Below are 20101 nucleotides of genomic sequence, written 5' to 3'. Positions count from 1 at the left end.
CTACTAACAGACATTCGGATGTAATTGGACACGGATGGGGTCTAGGCCTTAGTGTTCTTAAAAAGATTCCCCAGTAACACTCATGAGCGGCTAAGGTAGAGAACCACTGATAACGAGGGAACTCAATCCTTACAAATGGCTTCCTAGGTATGGTTTAAAAACTCAGCTGGGTTCTCCCACCATTCAACAAACTTCTGACCATGTTACTCGCATGTTGGCTTTTGCTCGCCTGTAAAAGCTTACTCCTATAGTAGAAAATGAAATCTTGGAATAAAAAGCTTTGGAAAAAGGGAAAAAACAAAAAGTGACCTACAAAGCAGCCCCCTCTAATCAGTATAGATTAGGAAGACTGAACTTATTTTTCAACTTCTCTGAAACATGCACATATGAAGTGTCATTTTCCAAGTAGAGATAAAGTGGCCCCAAAAAGTTATAAAACTTGTTTTAAGATCGTGGGAGAGTCAGAATATAATGGAAGTCATGAGAGCATCCAACAATATGCTTTGTGGCTGTGGTGAAGAACACACACACACACACACACCCCTTCAAGTAGCCATGTTAGGCTATTGTACCTCATGGATATTTACTACCACAGATATACCCTAACCCTGACACTGACTTTGAAGAAGTGCACAAATTAAATAACACATAAGTTTACTTTCCCTGTATAGTACAGCTTAACAAATCTGCCTCAATATATACACTTGTCCACCCAAAACCAAACCCATGACTCTGACTCATAGCGACCCTATAAGACAAAGTAGAACTGTCCCATACGGTTTCCAAGCAGTGTCTACTGGAATCGAACTGCTGGCTTTCTGGTTAGCAGCTATAGCTCTTAACCACTACGCCACCAGGGTTTCAGTTTTTAGGTATCAGGATTATCAGGGCAGACACACTGAACTAAGCAACCCAACTTTACTAACATCAAGTGGAAAACAAGGGCACATACTATGCGACATCTTGTAGGGACAGAGAAAGCAAAGGCACAGAGTCCCTGACTCTAAAGTGAACACAATCTAGCTAGCAGTGACAAAAGTAAAAGCCAAGCACTAAAAGATTTAAATAACAAAACATGGATTCTAAATACCACTTATAGAGAGGAACCTGGTACAAGCAAAAAGAAAGAGGTTAAAACAAAAAAGGGCAGGGAGGAGAGCGGTGGGTATTTTCCCTTCACTGAGGACACCTCGGTGGAGCAGCTATTGTGTGCCAGGCACCGTGCAGGTGCAGAGAGACGTGACAACTGATCGCTGCCCTGTTCTCCAGCACAGGCTCGTGCAGCAGACAGCAGGTAAACACAGCGATATGGGCAGGTGCTGATACAGAGGTAGGTGTAAGATGCTGGGGGGGAAATGGTGTAAAATCCCTCACTTGAAAGTGGGGATGAAATGACAGACTAGAAAGACTTTAAAGAAAAGGTAAAATGTGGTATGAATTTTAAAAGATCAGTAGGAATACATCAACTACCCTGGCTGAGGATGGCAAGAAGGAGGCAAAAGTACACAAACGCTTGGGGTCATGAAAAAGCAGGGTCATCACGGCTTTGCAGGAAGTTGAGTGCAACTCCCGAGAGGCCTGCAAGCAGAGAGGGTAGAAAGGAAGGCAGATGCCAGGTAGTTGTGCCACAATTAGTAATTAAGTGTAATTCCATGAGCCAACATTTCCAACAGTGTCTGATGCAATGCTGCCTCCTTGGGATGTCAGTTCTTATGAGTTTCATGGTCAAGTGAGTTTGAAAAATGCTGGACTAGGCCCAATTAAACAGGGTCTCTTTATTGCAGGAAATGTCAGAGCTTATAATGAGCTAATCAAATACAGAATATGCTGAAAACATGTCTGAGGGCAGAACCCCTTTCCACAGGGAACACTTACATGGTCTGACATGCTTTGGGACTCACTCTGGAAACGTTAAGCGTGGAGAAAGACAGACGTGAGCAACCTACTTTTCTTAATGAAAACTACGTATTTCCTATTTTTTCTTAAGGAAAAACATGCAGCATTCGTCACAAATTAAGGAAAACGCTTACTTGACACCTGCATACCCCTCTGGAAGACTTCATATAATGTTCTGACATCATCGTAGATGTACACCAAGGGCTCGTCACTATCAAGGAGCGCAGATCTTCGAGCACCATCACTACCCTATTGAAAAAGAAAAACGGAGGAGCATGTTAGAAGGAGCAATCAACCCAGCCGCATGCCCAGTGGGTTCTCCACGCTGCCCCCTGCCCCGGCCCAGGCTCCTGCAGGGCTGCTTGGTATTTGTGAATGACTGAAGCCCAGGGGCTGCTGCTGTGCTAATATCAATCAATGGTTCACCTGGAAGGAAGCAGGGCTAAGAGGACCCCTGAGGAAAGGAAGCAACTGAACAGGGGGGAAAAAAAAGAGGTCCATAGCCCTACAAACTTCAGTCCTGCCAAACAAGAGGAAAGAGCAGGAGAGAAGCTGCAAACCTGCCACCACCACATATGCTGTGATCATTCTCAAACTACTGCCATCATCAGCTCTTTTGGAAATGGCACTTTGTTCAGTTTTATCTCCATGTTGTTGCTGTTAGCTGCTGTCAAGTCAGCTCCCGACTCACAAAAACCCCATGCACAAGAGAACAGACTGTTGAGATCTATAGGGTTTTCACTGATTTTCCAAAGGAGACTGTCAGCCATTTCGTCCTAGTCTTAGTCTGGAAAACACCACTGAAGCCTGTATAGCAGCATAGCAACATGCAAGGCTCTACCGACAGATAGGTGGAAGCTGCACCTGAGGCGCATGGGCTGGGAGTCAAAGGTGAGAATTCTACCCTGAATCCCACTGACTCCCTTTGTTATCTATATTCTTTTTCATATCATTTCCATTGTTTTACCTCTTCACCAACTTCAATACAATCTGTTAGGAACTTCAATTTCTCATATAGTATTTAACAGTTAAAATCATCCACTACAAAATGTATTGGTGGAGAGAAACATCTTTACTAGCTTGATTTACATACCTCATAAGCATGCAGACCTGGTATCCATGTGAGCCCTTCTGGAACCTACTGTCATTCGTTGGCTCAGTAAGTGCCATTTGTTGTCTGCTAACCTACCACAGTTCCTGTCCTCACAGGGTAGCAACAGCAGTCTTAGGAGGTAGTGGTTCTCAACCTGTCAGGCTGCGGAGTCCTTTGAGGCCACAGAGATATTGCAAAGGGTCCAGGTACCCATAGGAACCCCAAACATTCTTTAGAGACTGATGACTGATAAATAAAAACCAAATACATACATATATATATATTTTTTTTTTAATTTCAAGGAGGAGCCTTCACATTTGCAATGGTCAGAAAACACTTTCTCAGAGGAAATTAGACAACAATACAGGAATTCTGGTACCATAAGAGAGGGTGGTTCAAAAGTAGGAGAAAGTAAAAGACTTTGTGAAGAAGGAGGCATTCTAGCTGGGTCTCAAAGAGCAGATGGTTGGGGCAGGCAGAGATGACGGGGGCGGGGGGATACATTCCAGGGAAGACCCAACAAGGAACCGTCTGTAAGGTAATGTCTGCCACATCAGGTTTCACGGATGCTTTTTTTTTTTTTTTAATTTGGACTCTTCACTTCCCTCCCACAAGCTCTTTCTTTTCGTTTCCCCCAAGTTATAACTTATATGCCATCATTTTCGTTTTCTGGTTGTTTTTTTTTTTTTTTTTCTTTCTTTCATTTAAATGGTACAGAAATACACCAAGGAAAAAATGACTAACCACTATTAACAGTCTGGTGAGTTCTTTCTAGACCTTTTTTCTATACTTATACATTTATACACATTGAATATCTACTATGTGCCAGATATGTGTATTTAACCCTTGATCTAAAACTCCTAATAGTTTTCTAGAGTAAATAGCACCTAAGCATATAGTCTAATCAACACATAACCGTTTCTATCTTAGCAGAAACTTTCAAATACCTACAGCTATGATTCTAAACGTAATTACTAACTACAACATGCTACTTTATAAAAGTTATTCCTCATGTGCATAAAAACAGAAAAATCTCTTTACTACTGTATCATACATTATCTCTTAATCTCTGAGTCTGTTTTCTGTAAAATGGGGTTACCATGTATTCACTTCCAGGGTTACTTTTAGTTACACAAGAATTTTTCTATAAAATATCAATGTGTAAGATATTACTCAGACACCTTATAAATGCCCTAACTACAAGTCCTTCTTAGCCTATTTCTTTACTCCAACAAATACTCAGACTAAGCTTCAGAAGCAATAAAGAACAGAGGAAACCCTGGTGGTGGAGTGATTAAGTGCTACAGCTGCTAACCAAAGGGTTGGCAGTTCAAACCCACTAGGCGCTCCTCGGAAACTCTATCGGGCAGTTCTACTCTGTCCTATAGGGTCGCTATGAGTTGGAATTGACTCAACAGCACTGGGTTTGGCTTCTTTTTTTTTTTTTAATATATATGAAGAACAGAAGCCTCTTCAACCCAGGGAACCACCGAAAAGATCCAGGACATCAAGGCTAAGGTAGGCAGAGACAAATGGAGGGCGACAGAATGAAAGTGAATAGGGAGAGTGGGAAGCGGTAAAAAAGGAGGAAGTAAGAGGTGTGCATGGTGAAGGGGCACTGACAGCCACTAACACTGCTTCCTGGCCACTAGCGCCAACCAACTCTGCCTGTCAAAGCGTGGCCTGAACGTGCAGGCAGCCCTGCAGTCCACGGGCAGGTCCTCAGGATACTGTTTACAATGGTGTCTTCTATCCCTCTCATCAGGACACTAATACATTTGTGGTATTCCTCAGTGGTATCTCTTCAAAAGTAATACCACCCTCCCTCTGCATTCTGCTGAGTGGTTCTCAGAGCTGTAGATGGGGACAGGTGGGAATCGGGCGACTCAAACAAAAAGCTTGTTCTGAAGGAGCCCAAGTCTTATCCTTAAGTGACCAGAGGGACTTCTAGAGCCTGGGTCTGGCTGGAGCTCTGGCAGAGTAGACGTACGCAGGGTAGGTAAGAATGAGAAACACGAGGAGGTATCTGAAGAGCTCGGGATTACCCTAGAGCTGAGGTCTTCCAAGTCTGTTCTGGGCCCACCTACCACATGTTAGGAAAGCAAATTCTCAGACCCCTACCCCAGACCTACCGAATCTGAAACTCTGGGAGTGTGACTCGGTAATGCGTATTCTAACAAGCCCTTCAGACGATTCAGGTGCACATTCAAGTTTGAGAACCACAGTGCCGGAGCAGATCAGTGGTGAACAACCGGTAATGATTTAAAAAGAAACTTACAAGGAACACAACTGGATGGAGGGGAAGAGATGAAAGAGAAACCAACTTAAACACGCCTGGACAGGGCAGGCTGGGGGAATGAGAACACTGATGCCAGACACAGGACGGCTTTGATGAATGCGATTTGGCAAGTGACCGGGTGTGGAATCGGAGGGGGAATCAGAGGCGGAGAAGAGAGTGCTTCCATCTTAACAATAGAAAATGGGGTTGGGGGGTGCTTGAAAAAAGAGATTAAGTTTAGCTTTGGATATTATGTGTATATATATATATATATACACACATTTTTTGGATATTATGGAGACCACACTCCTTCAAGACAGTCTTTCAACTTCCCAATTCTTGGGCAAATCACCATTCTAGAGTAGCATTTTATAACAAAACTTTTGGCTACATAATTCTTTGACTAGGCTAATTTTTTGCTGGCATATACTCTTCTAGACTTTGAGAAACATGGAGGTAAAATAGCCAAATCAAAGTTAATGAAGTTAATTGTATCCCAATGAAAGCCATTACCTTGATAAAGCAACCTGAAGACAAGATATTTATTATTATTCAACTAAGTCTAATCAGCAAAAGCCTGAAGGTGAAGCTGTAAACAGTATCTATGCCGAAAGAAACAATGAAGCACAGGTGAAACGGGTAAAAGGTACATTGCTACTTAACTGCAGGGCAAACCCCAATTTCAGGACAGAAGGCTGGATAAACAGGGAGGGAAGGCGCCAAGCCGCAAGGTCTGTGCTCTGAAATTATCACACATTCCTCTGAGAGTCATCACTTTTGATGTGTGTCAGTTCTCACTGACCGGAGATGTTACACTTAAACACTGGGTGTTCTACCAGATGTTGTGGAATTGATTTTCACTCATGATGACCCCATGTGTGTCAGACTACAACTACGCTCCACAGGGTTTTCAATGGTTGATTTTTTTGGAAGTAGATCAGGCCTTTCTTCCAATGTGTCTCTGGGTGGACTCGAACCTTCAACGTGTCCGTTAGCAGTCAAGCACATTAACCACCTGCATCACCCAGGCTGGCGACCTACAAAGGTGAGGGAACGCGCTCGTAGTATTGGGAAGCACGGCTGTAACACCTGTAGCCCCAAATGTCTGTATGTGTTTCAGAACAGAGCCATTTGAAAAGGAGATTTCATTATTGGGTTATTCAAGCACGTGGCCATTTCTAGGCACATCTACTTAAATAAAAAATCCTTAGAAGTTTGCCTTTATGGCCTTCTGACATAACCTACAGATGGATGGTGAAGGTGGGGGTTTCGGTCGTGCTAAGAAACAGGGCCAGCTGAGCAGACAGCCCCGACTGGATACGCATTAAGACTGTGAGTAAGGAAGGATTATGGGTCTATTTATTTCTTCTGCTACAGACTCTATAATGTGGTAACATAGTTTTCCCCGTTTAAAAAAATAAAACATTGTGAGTCAAAGATGCTAAAGTCAAATCAGTGGTCACAAGCATATTCTGCAATATCTACACAAGTTAACGTTCCTCTTGAGTTCATTCTCCCTATATGTGCTGAATTAGGAAATAAAAGATCAAGTTCCCCTTCAGGACCGGGAAAGGCAGGGGGGTTGTAAGGGCGGGACAACAGTGAATATCTGAGTATCATCGGCTTCCCAAGTCTAGAGCTCTTGCTAACATTGGAAAAAAAGGAACACTTCATGGTGAGTTATTTCAGGCCACTCCCATGTTTAATACAAAGTAAATTCTATAGTTGAGGATTTCTTGGGGATGGAAAGGCTCAAGCTTTATAAATCGTAGTCTCATTCATCTCAATCTATAAAATGGATATCTACAGAACATCAACAATTAAATAACCATCATGTTACTATTGTTTATTCCCTCTAAGGAGACAGAGAGGGGGGTTAGAAGGAGGAAGACAAGTAAGAGAGGGGAAGGGTGAAAATGATGAAGGGGAGGGCGAAAAAGCTGGGAGGGAGAACCAAGAAACTTATAAAGAGACTGCTGAATACCTGGCAGGGTTTTAATGCTACACCCGTCTCTAGGGAGAGGAACAGCTCGTGGAACCACAGCCCTGAGGGAAAATGACTTTTTTTTTTCTCCTTCCAACACTCTCCATGTGAAATACACTCTTCCCAGCATTTCGATTTCACAGGCTTCCCAGCCTGAGCAGACCAACATCACCCGCTTCTTTTGACAAACAGGCACAAAACGACCTTTCCATCCAGCAACTTTTCAGAGATCTCTGTCCATCACCTCCCATCTCCAGCAACACCAGATAGGATACAACAAACCAGGGCCTTTGAAAGGCCAGCCTATAGGTGCTCCCTTTCCCCAAAATGTCTGAATTACAATAGCACTTGGAAAGGTTATCTAAAAAATACCTAGAACCCCAACATGCTGAACCATCAAGGTCACAGAGCAGCAAGGAATGGTCAGGTTTAACTCACGCTCACTATTTAACTGGCTAACTTGCCCCCAATTTTTTTTGTGTGTGTGTGTGCTTTAAGTGAAAGTTTACAAATCAAGTCGGTCTGTCACACAAAAACTTATATACACCTTGCTACACACTCCCAATTGCTCTCCCCCTAGTGAGACAGCCCACTCCCTCCCTCCACTCTCTCTTTTCCTGTCCATTTCACAAGCTTCTAACCCCCTTTACCCTCTCATCTCCCCTCCAGACGGGAGATGCCATCTTCAGTTCTACTGGCCGTCGCAGTCCCCACGGCCAGCTCTACCTGCCGTCGCGGTCCCCACGGCCAGCTCTACCGGCCGTCGCGGTCCCCACGGCCAGCTGTGAGAGATCACTCAGCAATTTAACATTAACTGTCACAGGCGCTGTTTTCTATAAATCCGCCATTGCTTCCCACCTATTTCAAACCGCTAGTCACTTCCAAGAAATGTTTCTAAGTTAGCAGACAGGTCTAACAACACATTAAAGAGAAACTCAATTAAGTTTCCTAAAATGTGACTTCAGCAAGAAAATGTAATTTAGCAAGGTTTTTCATGGTTTGTTTTTAAGAAGCCCCTGAAGTTTCAGAAAAGGTGCTAAAGTCACCTAAAGGTACCAAAACGCTGACGTGTATACGCTACCAGAGTACCATTTCTCAACAAAACACCCCTATTGCGTACACCTGCTTCCAGACCATCCCCACTGCCCAACTGCTAGGATTGCTTGCCAAAAATGCCCTCAAATGTTATAACAATTTTCAGAAAAACTTGTTCAAAAATTTTCTGGGTACCCTATCAGCAAAGTTGCTAGAGGCAAAATTAGAAGGACAATTCTTTGCCCATATTTTATCAGTGGCACAATCATCCTGTAATCAGGACCTGGGGAAAATGAGCCACTGGGAATAGTGACTGGAAACCTACAATTGCAAATGTTAAGTAAATGAAAGTTAATGGCTAAAAGCAGTTAAGATTTACACGAGAATTACTGACGTATATGAAGCCAGAGCATCAAACTAGGAGATTCTTCCCGAGTCTCACGTGCACTTCTGGTTCACTGTTCCAAAGCTCCCCAGAGACGGGAGTCATGCTATTTACAAATGTCTCCACAGAAACAGCCAGACGCTGTGGCTGCTCCTAATATTTCTCCCTGCCTCTTAGTTCTCACCGGCTACCTCCCACCTGGTTCAGGTTCCAGAGTCTAATGCCTCTGTCTGACAGGTGCTTCGACACTCCTTCCACAGACCCCCTTGGCTTGTGTCAGTGAGAGTGAGTGACGCCCCCGCTGACCCCACCTACCCTTCCTGGACAACCTCTCCTCCTGCCCTTCCTATCCATCCATACGGCAATGCTAACCACATAAAGGTGAGCATCTACAATTACTGAGCACCATAACTCGAGAACTATTCTCAAATTCAACAATTCAAGTCCTTTTCAAAAAAGGCAAAGTAAGTTCAGCATTTATTCCTAAGGTCTGTGAATTCTGAAAATCAGAGTTATATCTATTCCTACAAGCAAAGGGAAGTATGAGAAAGGCTATAACCAGATAGTGAAATTATGGGGGATTTTAGTTTTCTTTTTGCTTATTTGTAGTTTCAAATTGTTCTATAGGGAGCTTGCATAATTATTTTAATGACTTTATGCTAAAGTGGAACTTAAAAATTACATTTTGAGTGCCCCCACAATTCTCATATAATAATTAGGCATTTTATAAAGTCACTGCTAAATTATAAATGTCTGATCCGTACCTACGCTTGCCAACTACCCTCTTCATAGTGACACCAATGCTACTGGGATACTTTAGGTCCTCTGCCAGAGAGAAGGAATGACAAAACAGCACACATATCTATCAGAGAAAGTTAAACTCTAGTCATTACTGGTATATGATTGGCTAAGGTAAAATACTGTTACCTTTATAAATAGAAAGTCAACTTTCCCCAGCAGTTCAGTCATTCTATTTTTATATTTTGGCGTGAATTAGACTGACGTATCTTTTGTATGTTTTAAGACTTTCACATTAATGAATCCAGGAGATTGTCTAAAACAAAACAAAGAACTAAAATCTCGTAAATAACAAAAAGCTATTAGTCAGCCCAGGGCTTCATCTGGAAGGACACGCACTCTCCTCCTAGTGGGAATCAGCCCGGGAAAAAGCTGGAAGACCTTTCACCTCAAAATCTATAAAGTGGAACATGAGGCAGTTCTGCATTCCACAACACTGCTGTTCTGTGCGTATGCTGAAAGTAATAAATGCTGAACCAGAATTCTGACTTGGGTAGAAGAAACCTAGCAACTACAAAGACGAGGTGAAGACGCAAAACACCACTGAGAACTTGGCTTCTTCATCTTTTCAACCCCTCACATATATTCCTAACCCTGAAGAGGGTAAGAAGGGAAGGGAGGCAGAGCAGGGGCACTAAGAATCCCGCTGGAAGGGTAATTTCAATGCACTGGTGCAGTGGTTACGACCTCGGCTGCTAACCGCAAGGTTAGTGGTCCAAACCCACCAGCTGCTGCACAGTAGAAAGATACAGCAGTCTGCTTCTGTGAAGATTTACAACCTTGGAAACCCTATGGGGCAGTTCTACTCTGTACTATAACCCAGTGCCATCGAGTCGATTCCGACTCATAGTGACCCTAGAGGACAGAGTAGAACTGCCCCACAGAGTTCCCAAGGAGCGCATGGTGGATTCGAACTGCCGACCCTTTGGTTAGCAGTTGTAGCACTTAACCACTATGCCACCAGGGTCTCCTCTAGGGTCACTATAAGTCAGAATTGACCTCGCGGCAATGGGTTTGGTTTGGTTTATGCCATTCCACCCATTAAGCCGTAACTGTACAACATACGTTCAGGTTTAATTTTAGGCATGATGCGAGCACAAGTCATACACATGGCACTCATCAACTCTAATTTAGAAGCCTCTGAGATGCCCCCGTTTAGTCATCTCCTGCCCTAAATTCTATGGCCATATTATTTTGGCAAGTCTTTGGTTTTGTATTATCCTATTGGAAATCTGAGTCCATTTTGACAGCTTGGGGACATGTCATAAGGATTAGATATACCACAAGAGAAATTTTTCTGTCTCTCTTCTCTGATGAACTAAACCCCTGTTCAAGAAGAGACTCTGTGCCTGTCTTTTTCCCTCACAGAATTCTCTGGGCCTACCACAGTGCCTAGCATAGACAGAAGCTCCATGTGACTGCCGGAATGAACCACAGTGAGACCTGGGTAGACATCAACATCACCTCATTTGTCCCTCAGCCCTATATTTTGGCCTTCACCTCTGTTTATTATCATCAACAACTGTTTGTTGAGCACATTTCTGTTTACAAAGTACCCACACAAACAACCGAGTATGACTGTAATCTTGTATCAATACCACCTTCAGTGCAGCTTAAGGAGTCTGGGGAATTGCAGAGAAAACGCCCATGGGCCCATGGCAGGTCACCACCTCCACTTACCGCCACTTCCACGGACTGCATGAAGAGGTCGCATGGTGGCTTCAGGGCTTTGGGTCTCGTGGCGTACCAGAAAGTGGTGAGTGCTGCAAAAGCTCCGAAGCCCATGAGCGTGTTGGTTGGAAGGGTGCGAACGTACTGTCGCAAGTCAACCAGCTCTGGCATTCGAAAATACTGGAACAACTCATGGGCCTGCATTGTCCTGTGTCAGTGGGTCTCTAAGCTGAATTCTGCTGGAAGAGAAAAACGTCATATCACTCCAGGGAGGTAGGACTCTTCTGCAGAACTCCTAAAGGCCAACCGTTTAATTCGACGGCAGGCTGTACAAGCAAGACTTTAATCCTTGTCTTACGGTTAAGTTCTTTTGCTCTCAGTCAAATTCCATTTTTCTAAAAATATGTCAGAAGTTCATTCCAGTTCTTTTCCTCTATTGTCCTGTGTAAAGTTTCCATTAACCACATTGGAAAGGCTTTACACACAAAGAATTCTTGCCAAAAACTGCTCAAATATGTGACATAAGTCTCCATTTTCTTCCCTGATAATATATCTCTGGTTCCTTCCACCTAATCAAGGACACTCAACTCTCATTATCACTGCTAAAGAGGGTAAGCGTGAAGAGGCACAAATAAGCCTAAGCCACCTCAAGGCCTCCATTTCCATTTCTCCACCAAGCTCCCCAACCGGTAAAACAGACCCATCTAAATGTCAGTGTCTCTCACCTCTCCCACGCTCTTCACACCCCAAAAGCAATAATATAAATGCTATTCTGATCAAATCATTTTCTCTTCTATTCCCCTAGATATTATAGCTAAAAGAAAGAAATTGGTGCACATAAATTTTAAATTAACCATCAAGTATCTACAGAGAGAGACTGCAAGCACAGTGTTTGGGAGAAAATATAGAACTGTATTTAAGATCCTAGATTCTGGGGCCAAATCCTGCTCCCCAGCTCATTAGCTGTGTAATTCTGAGCGAATTACTTCACCTCACTCTACTCCAGTCTCCTCATCTACACATGGAGATGGGAACAGTGCCTCTACTTCACAGGGCTGTTCTGAGGACTAAAGGATTCACGTCTTAAGTGCTCAGAATGGTGCCAACCACTGGAATATGCTCCAAAAGTTAGGTATAACTATTTCCTCTACCAACACGCTGTGATTAGTCCTGTGTACAGAGCAGTGAGGAACAAAAGTAATTAAAACGATTTTTTTTTACTACAAGGAGCTTACAATGAAATGAAGAATCCAAACCACCCAGAAGAATTCAAGACACAGTAAAGCCTCAAACTGAACGTTACAATTTACACATTTACACGTTATCAAGAATAAATGTGCAGTGCAGATAATAACAGTAAGTCTAATTAGAAAATTATTGATGAATACTTGTGCCCTAAAGTTTTTTGGGAATAAAGGGAAGGAAATGATAGTAAATAGTCTGAAAAGGTTTTCTCAAAAACTCCTGACATGGCAATAACTGTTAACTCGTTAACTGTAAGTTCAGATGGTATTTGTGAGCTACTTATAACAACGTGTTCTTTTTAACAGCTAGGTCACAAGACAGAATATATTTCTGTTTTCAAATACAGAAATCCATTTAAATTTAAGTCTATGATAGTATATTATTTCACAGAGTAGCAGAATATCACCCGGTTTTTACTGGCCATTGATACGGGAGGAACCAGCACAATGTTTGTGTTCAGCTCATTTAATCTTCTACTGTGACAGCCAGCTCTTGTGTAAGTACACACACACACACACACACGGGAAATTCTGAGGCTTTAACATGACAATAAACAAAGAACAGATAAGTGAGTTTCTTCAGGTCATAATTCTGGAAAGAAAGCACCAGCCCTTATAAAACTACTCACCATCTGGGCCACCAAGAGCTGACTGCTAGGTGACACACTACGGCAGAAAGAGAAGACAGCATGGGTGGGGGGTGCGGCCAGCAGAGCTCAGCGGGTGTTTACCGGGCCTGCCAACATCCCTCAGGGCATTAGTCACAAGCCGAGTCCCATGCTGCTGCCCACTGGGCTAAGGGTGACTAGCAGACAAAATCCATACTTGCCTCCCATGGCCAATGAGGAGCTGGAAGCAGAGTCACCCCACCACTCCACCCATGGGCAGGGACAGGCATCAGTCAGTGTCAGCTCTGAAAACAGACATTGTTTTCTTCGTGCTCAGCTTCCCAATAAACAGAGACAATGGACGTACTTTTTAAAACCATTGAAATAATGATCATATGTTGGGTGGCATGTCTAACCAACATACGTCACACCACGCAAGAAACAGATTTATTCTAGATGAATTCATAGGAACTGACTTACTCCAGTCATTTAACATACTTGAGTGCCTAGTGTGTGCCAGGCACTGTGCTAGGGGCTGGAGAAATAATGCTAATGACACGGCCGGGGCTAACCATCTAGTGCCAAGGATACAAAATTAAACACGCGTTATCTGCAAGGCGTTAAGTGTGACCCTGTAAAATCAAGATCAGGGAAGGCTTCTCTGAGGAAGTGATGCTTACCCTCAGACTTGAAGGAGAAGCAGACAAATTAAGCCCAGGTTCAGCACTGTGCTGTCAGATTTCGTAAACAGTATTGCAGGAACCGGGTGGTACAATGGTTAAGGCACTCAGCTGCTAACCAAAAGGTCAGCTCAAACCTATCAGCTGCTCCAAAGGAAAAATGACCCGATGACCTGCTCCCGTAAAGATTACAGCCTAGGAAATCCTATGGGGCCATTCTACTCTGTCCTATAAACTTGCTTTGAGTCTTAATCCACTCGAGAGGACACAGCAACAATACAACATTGCGGCTCTATAAACGGAAAGCAAACTCACAAATACAATGCCCAAGTTCTCCTTCCCCTCAAATCACTCCATCTTATAGTTGTCTTTACCCCCCAAGCCTGAAAAGAAACTACCCAGCCCTTACACAAACGCTCAGGCCCTTCTCTCCCCTCCCCAAAGTCACTGAAGTCATTTCCATAAAACCCAGATTGTGTGAACTTAGAGTTTACGAGGGTTTGTTCAATGGAGCCACACTCCTGCGTGAGATGTGAAGTAACCGTTCTTCTGCATACCTCCTCCAACAGCCATAAGCAGGGGATTCATTTTATTTTAAGCACTGGCGCCAGCCGATTACACACAGCACTGTACTAAGAAGGACCTCTGGCGGCTACGTGGTTAAGAGCTCGCCTGCTAAACAAAAGGTCAGCAGTTTGAATCCACCAGCCCGCTCCTTGGAAACCTTATGGGGCAGTTCTACCCTGTCCTGTAGGTCAACTTGACAGCAACGGGTTTATACTAAGAAAGTTTAATAAACCTAGAGAATAAAACTTGAAAAAAAGCCCAGAAAATTACAGCTTTAGTAGCATGGATGGAGGAGCATCTATTAGGTACGAATCTGTAATGCTAAGGATTTAAACCCAATCAAATTCTTATCTTTAGTGGGTGATAATGATAAGCTACAGGAGTTTAATTCACGCTTCTTAGCTGGCAGCCAGGTAACAAGCTGCAAACCGATTTCGCTGAACAAATTGGTTAATGTACATAGGAAAACTAGAGCCTATTTTTTAAAAAGCAAGAAAAAAATTAAGAGAATACCTCATTAGATGCATGTAAAGAACTCTTAATTACGAAACTCGTAACATTATAAATAACTTCCCTTCTGTTTAATTGCTATTAAGGAAACAGATACTTGGGATATTTAAAATGGAGGCAAACCTACATTCAAAGACAGACAGGCTAAAACCCAAAAACCCAGACAGATTAAAAAAAAAAAAGGACCTCTAAATGCTGTAGGTAAACAAAGACGCCACACTTTAAGAATCAGTCCTAACACCTCTGTAGCAAGCTAACAAAAGGTTAAAGTTCAAGAGACAGATTTTATTCTTATTCTAATGGTGTTTTAACTATGGCAACGGGTTTGGTCTGCCCAAACACTGTACAGAAGAGCTAACAACAAAATAGGATTTAGTGTTTAGGAAAGGCTTTCACGTCCTGTATGCTATCTGAACATCACAGTAACAAAATGTGTTATTTTACATACAAGGAAACCAGGATCAAAAACTCAGAGGCTTGCCCAAGGTGTCTTGTCAAGACTGGGAATCCACCTGACTCCACAATCATGCTTTTTCCTCCATACAAACCATTCTCAACTTCTGTTGGGCCACTGACCCTCTCCACTGCTAACACCCACGTAATTATATGCATACGGGGCTCACAAATCCCCTTCATTCCACCCCAGCTTAGGCACCATCAGACCAGGTGATTTCTAAGGGTCCTTCCAGCACCACCACTCCATGGCATTATGAGCGTTCAGCATCTGAGATCCATCTCGATTCTCAATGTCTTACACAACACCACCACGCCAGCTGCCTTCCAGCCGACTCAGGCTCATGGCGCCACCATGTGTATCAGAGTAGAAACTGTGCTCCCCGGGGTCTTCAAGGGCTGATTTTTCAGAAGTAGAGGGCCAGGCCTTTCTTCTGAGGTGCCTCTGGGTGGATTCAAACCTCCAACCTTTCAGCTGCAGCTGAGCGCATTAACTGTTTTCACACCCAGGGACTCACATCTTACGTAAATGTCACCCCACCTACTTAACATGTGAGTTCAAGGCCCTCTGCACACAAAGGTTCACCTCTTACCATTTGGTTTGTACCATAAAAAAGGTGGTAGGGCCAGAGGTGATTCACAAGGTCATCATTCTCTAAGGACACACACACACATCCCGCAATTCTGCAAACTGACACTCACATTAACATTTTACTTTCTTCATGCCATTTACAAACCAAAAAGCAGGTGATCTGGATGTTTCTCTCCTAAAGTTGCTCAAGCTTTCAACAAGCTGAATAATAACAGTTTGATAGAATACTTCAAGAGGAATGTAGCCCTCAGAGAAACCCACATAAACAGCACCCTTGCCCCAGCTGCAGCAAATTAAGAAGTCCTGCCATCTTTCCTTAAAGCAGAAAAGCCAAGCTGGCAAAACGCCTCCTCCCCTTGTACAATAGGCTATTTACAGAAGGCTGAAAGCTCCCCCTTTGTTCTGCATTTTTTTTTTTTTAGCTGGGCACAGCGCAGGCTTTGGGGACGAACAAGACAGCAGCAGCCAGACCATTTGCTGTTCTTTCAATTTACCACTCTAAAACCGTTGGATTCGTGCTCCTTAACCCTAGCTGGCAAATTACCTAAAGCTAGATTTGCTTAAACCATCGCCTCTGGAACCAAAAGAGCAGTCAAGCTATGCCTGGCGGGAGGAATGCACCAGGGCTCCAGAAGATGCCGCAGCCGCACAGCTGGAGAGGAAACCAGAAGTCACTGCCAGACCTCATTCGCTACAGGAATCTCTCATTCTGAACAGAAAGACCATGTGGGTAGATGTGGGATCCCATGCACAGTGAGCAGGTATTTTTACCCACCGCCTTGGGACTTTTCTTCCCAGCTAGGTATACAAAAAAAAAAAAAAAAACCCCAGTGCCGTCCAGTCGATTCCGACTCATAGCGACCCTATAGGACAGAGGAGAACTGCCCCATAGGGTTTCCAAGGAGCGTCTGGCAGATTGGAACTGCTGACCCTTTGGTTAGCAGCCGTAGCACTTAACCACTACGCCACCAGGGTTTCCAGCTGGGTATAATCAACTTAATAAAAAAAAAAAAAAAAAGGCAAATCAGTTGCCACTGAGCTGGTAGAACTGTGCTCCATAGGGTTTCCAGTGGATGATTTTTCAGCAGTAGATCACCAGGCCTTTCTTCCAAGGTGCCTCTGGGTGGATTCGAACCACTGACCTTTCAGTTAATAGCCGAGTGCTTAACCGTCTGCACCAGCCAGGGACTGCTATAATCAACGTTAAACTCACTTAATTTTCATTAAAGTGATCTTATGAATCGATTGGATTCCCTAGAAGAGAAAAAAAGGAGAAACAAAGCAGAGCTGCCCTGCTTTTATAACATTGATTTACGGAAATATTCAAGTCTACTTGAATAATTCTATGCTTAAGCCGCTCCCTACCCATCCCTCCCAAAGCTATGAGAGAGAGTGGGACACAAAACTTTTAAAGGCAAGTATAACCTGCAAGGTTAGGGTCACTGGTTCATATTGGCCACTGGCTACAACTACCATATATTCCCCAAGATAAGGAGTTCCCAAATATAACATACCCAACCTGAACGGGTAAGCTTTAAGGGATGTAGATCAAATGGTCAAATGTCTACTTATTAGTTTTTGCATTCATTAAACTATATATATTTAAGTCACATGATAAAATAAACTACTTTTGAAATCTTGTTTTTTTTCTAATCACATTTCATGAACATTTTATCCAAATTCTTTGACTATGCACCTTCAAACAGTGTCTTAGGCACTGTCATGGATTGAATTGCCTCCCCCCAAAATACATGTCAACTTGGTTAGGCCATGATTCCCAGTATTGTGTGGTTGTCCTCCATTTTGTGATTATAATTTCATGTTAAGAGGCTTAGGGTGGGATTGTAACACCACCCTTACCCAGGTCACCTCCCTGATCCAAGGTAAAGGGAGCTTCCCTGAGGTGTGGCCTACACCACCTTTATCTCTCAAGAGATAAAAGGGAAGCAAGCAGAGAGTTGGGGACCTCATACTACCAAGAAGGCAACACCAGGGAGCAGAACGTGCCCTTTAGACACAGGGTCCCTGTCCCTAAGAAGCTCCTGGACCAGGAGCAGATTGAGGACAAAGAAACTTCCTCCAGGGCCCACAGAGAGAGAGCCTTTCCCTGGAGGCAGCGCCCTGAACTTGGACTTGTAGCCTACCAGACTGTGAGAAAATAAATTTCTCTTTCTTGAAGCCATCCACTTGTGGTATTTCTGTTTTAGCGGCACTAGCTGACCGAGACAGGTATTCTTCTGAGGCATCTAACACAGTTCCTCACAGCATACCATCACGTTTTTCTCTTCCACTTAAAGTTGTCTAAGATGAAGCACGTTTTGAAGTCACATAGGATGCAACTACTAAACAAGTCTTCCCAAGTCACAAGAACACGTCTGCATAATGTTAGGACAGTTTAAAAACATCTGTCCTGTGGGTCCATATGCATACAACTAAACCGCGTGCTTTATGGCTTTTAAACTGATTTTCAAAAGCTGTTTACGATAATAACCAACACTTGCCTTTGTAAGGTCAAACTCCAAGAAATAAATTGTTAAATTTCTTTGCCTTGGAAAAAGTAAAATTCAGGTAAACTAGGGTGTACAGGGTGGTTTCAGGATACAGTGCCTTCTCTACCTGATGTTCAAAACAAAGTAACTGAGAAAGTGCCCCATAACATGAGAGCTAAGACCCTGACGTGAGAACTGGAAGAAAGTTTGGGGGAAAGTCACATTCAGATGGGGGCACTGAAAGGTACACACAGAGAAAAAACTGCAGATCCCATGTTTGAGGTTTGGAAGTAAAATACTTAAATACACATACGAAACAATGAAAAAGCACGTGTATAACAAGGTGGTGATAAGTGCAAAAGAAATTATGAAAGAGGTCACACACTCGCAGTAACAGCCGCGTGGAGAGGGCACTCTGGAAGCTGGCTCGTGGGGATGAGCACAGACTAAGAAAACAGGCTATTCTTCGTGGCATGGGGACAGAAATGTGACTATCAGAAGCAACTTTCCACCTGTCTAGTATTTTGGCAAATTAATCTGCAACAAATGCAGGATTAAACTGACTAGGAAAGGTGGCAGGAAGGCGGTCAAGGGGATCCATTTGAGATGATGATTTCCTAAACCCTTTCATGGCCTGTGGTTGACAACTACCTTTCATGCCTCTGGGGTTCTTTGGTAAAGGGTTTTGGTATTCCTGTTTCAGTGTGTTAAGCCTCAGAGTGGACGCCTTTCGAAATGCATGAAACTCAAGAAACCTGAGTTGGAGTCTCATTTTTGTGTATATCGGGCATTGTATTAGGTGATGTATCCTGGATGTGTGAATTTTCTAAACTTTCTACTATTCTGCCTTCTATTTCTGAGGTCAGCCTCCATCACTACATTTTCTGGTTACTGTGTTCTCAGTCTCGTGAGAATATACTTACCACGAGAATAAGCTATTCTTAATTTTCATTCAGTCGCAATCCCCCGCCCCCCACCCCGTGCCATTCATTGCTTCCAGGTGTTACTGAACCCCTGCTCAGCCTGTGGCATATACGGCTGCCCTTGGAAACTTTGTGGGGCAGTTCTACCCTGTCCTATAGGGTCGCTATGAGTTGGAATCGACTACGACGGCACTGGGTGGGGTCACCCAGTTTTTATGCCTTGACCCACATTCCAACATTTACTAGCTCCAGGATGTGATACCACATAAAACGTATCAAAATCTGTAAGTCATGACAAAAATTCTCAATTGGTCCTTGAGTCAGCATGCCTTCCATTAGTGAAAACACACAGTACCAACAAAAAAATTAAAAAGGGAATAACACTGGACCTCGATTAAAAGCCACTCTTTGCTGAGCACCTCCTATGTGCCAGGCACTGTGCTAAGTAATCCTGTACAGAACTCAATGCAATTCTCCCAGTTGTTCCCCCTGCACAGGGTTGGTATTACCATCAATCCAAAGATTAGTAAACTGTGGCCAGAAGTTAAATGTCTTGCCATACAGGAGTAGAACTACAGCCCAGGTCTGAATCCGGAGCTCACAAAACTCTCGAAGGCAAGCGCTGTGATTCAAATCTAGAGAAAGAGCTTAAATCTAAAGTCAAATTTAGATAAAAATGATTCAAATCTAGACAAAATGCAGACACCATCATTTAATGACCCTGTTGGTGACAAAAAGCCCATGGTATACAGTGCTTTAAAAACCTACACTTTGTTAACTAACTGGATAACCAAAAACCAAACCAAACCCATTGCTGCTAAGTCAATTCCGACCCATATTGACCCTATAGGACACATAGGACCCTAGAGGAGTGGCTAGTAGATTTGAACTGCCA

General features: G+C 43.3%; 1 protein-coding gene across 16 annotated transcripts in view; it reads right to left on the bottom strand.

Moving 5' to 3' along the window:
* LOC126065973 (long-chain-fatty-acid--CoA ligase 1) overlaps positions 1-20101 on the bottom strand; it is a 206376-nt gene that overhangs the window by 30149 nt on the left and 156126 nt on the right. For 10 of the 16 annotated variants that reach the window (XR_007514971.1, XM_049866659.1, XM_049866668.1 and 7 more), the window contains exons 2-3: positions 11150-11376; positions 2031-2145 (exon numbers count right to left, since the gene is read on the bottom strand). Coding sequence is in view for 15 of the 16 variants with exons in the window: in XM_049866659.1 (XP_049722616.1) it covers positions 2031-2145; positions 11150-11344 (310 nt within the window). In the remaining variant the exon portion in view is untranslated. Of the gene's footprint in view, positions 1-2030; positions 2146-11149; positions 11380-13013; positions 13265-20101 lie in introns of those variants that run through there. The other 6 variants (XM_049866661.1, XM_049866666.1, XM_049866669.1 and 3 more) reach the window with 3 other exon arrangements.

Source organism: Elephas maximus, chromosome 22 (assembly GCF_024166365.1).
Source record: "Elephas maximus indicus isolate mEleMax1 chromosome 22, mEleMax1 primary haplotype, whole genome shotgun sequence".
In the NCBI taxonomy this organism is placed as follows: Eukaryota; Metazoa; Chordata; class Mammalia; order Proboscidea; family Elephantidae; genus Elephas; species Elephas maximus.
Note: the sequence above shows the minus strand (reverse complement) of the source record. Positions and strands in the feature narration are given on the sequence as shown.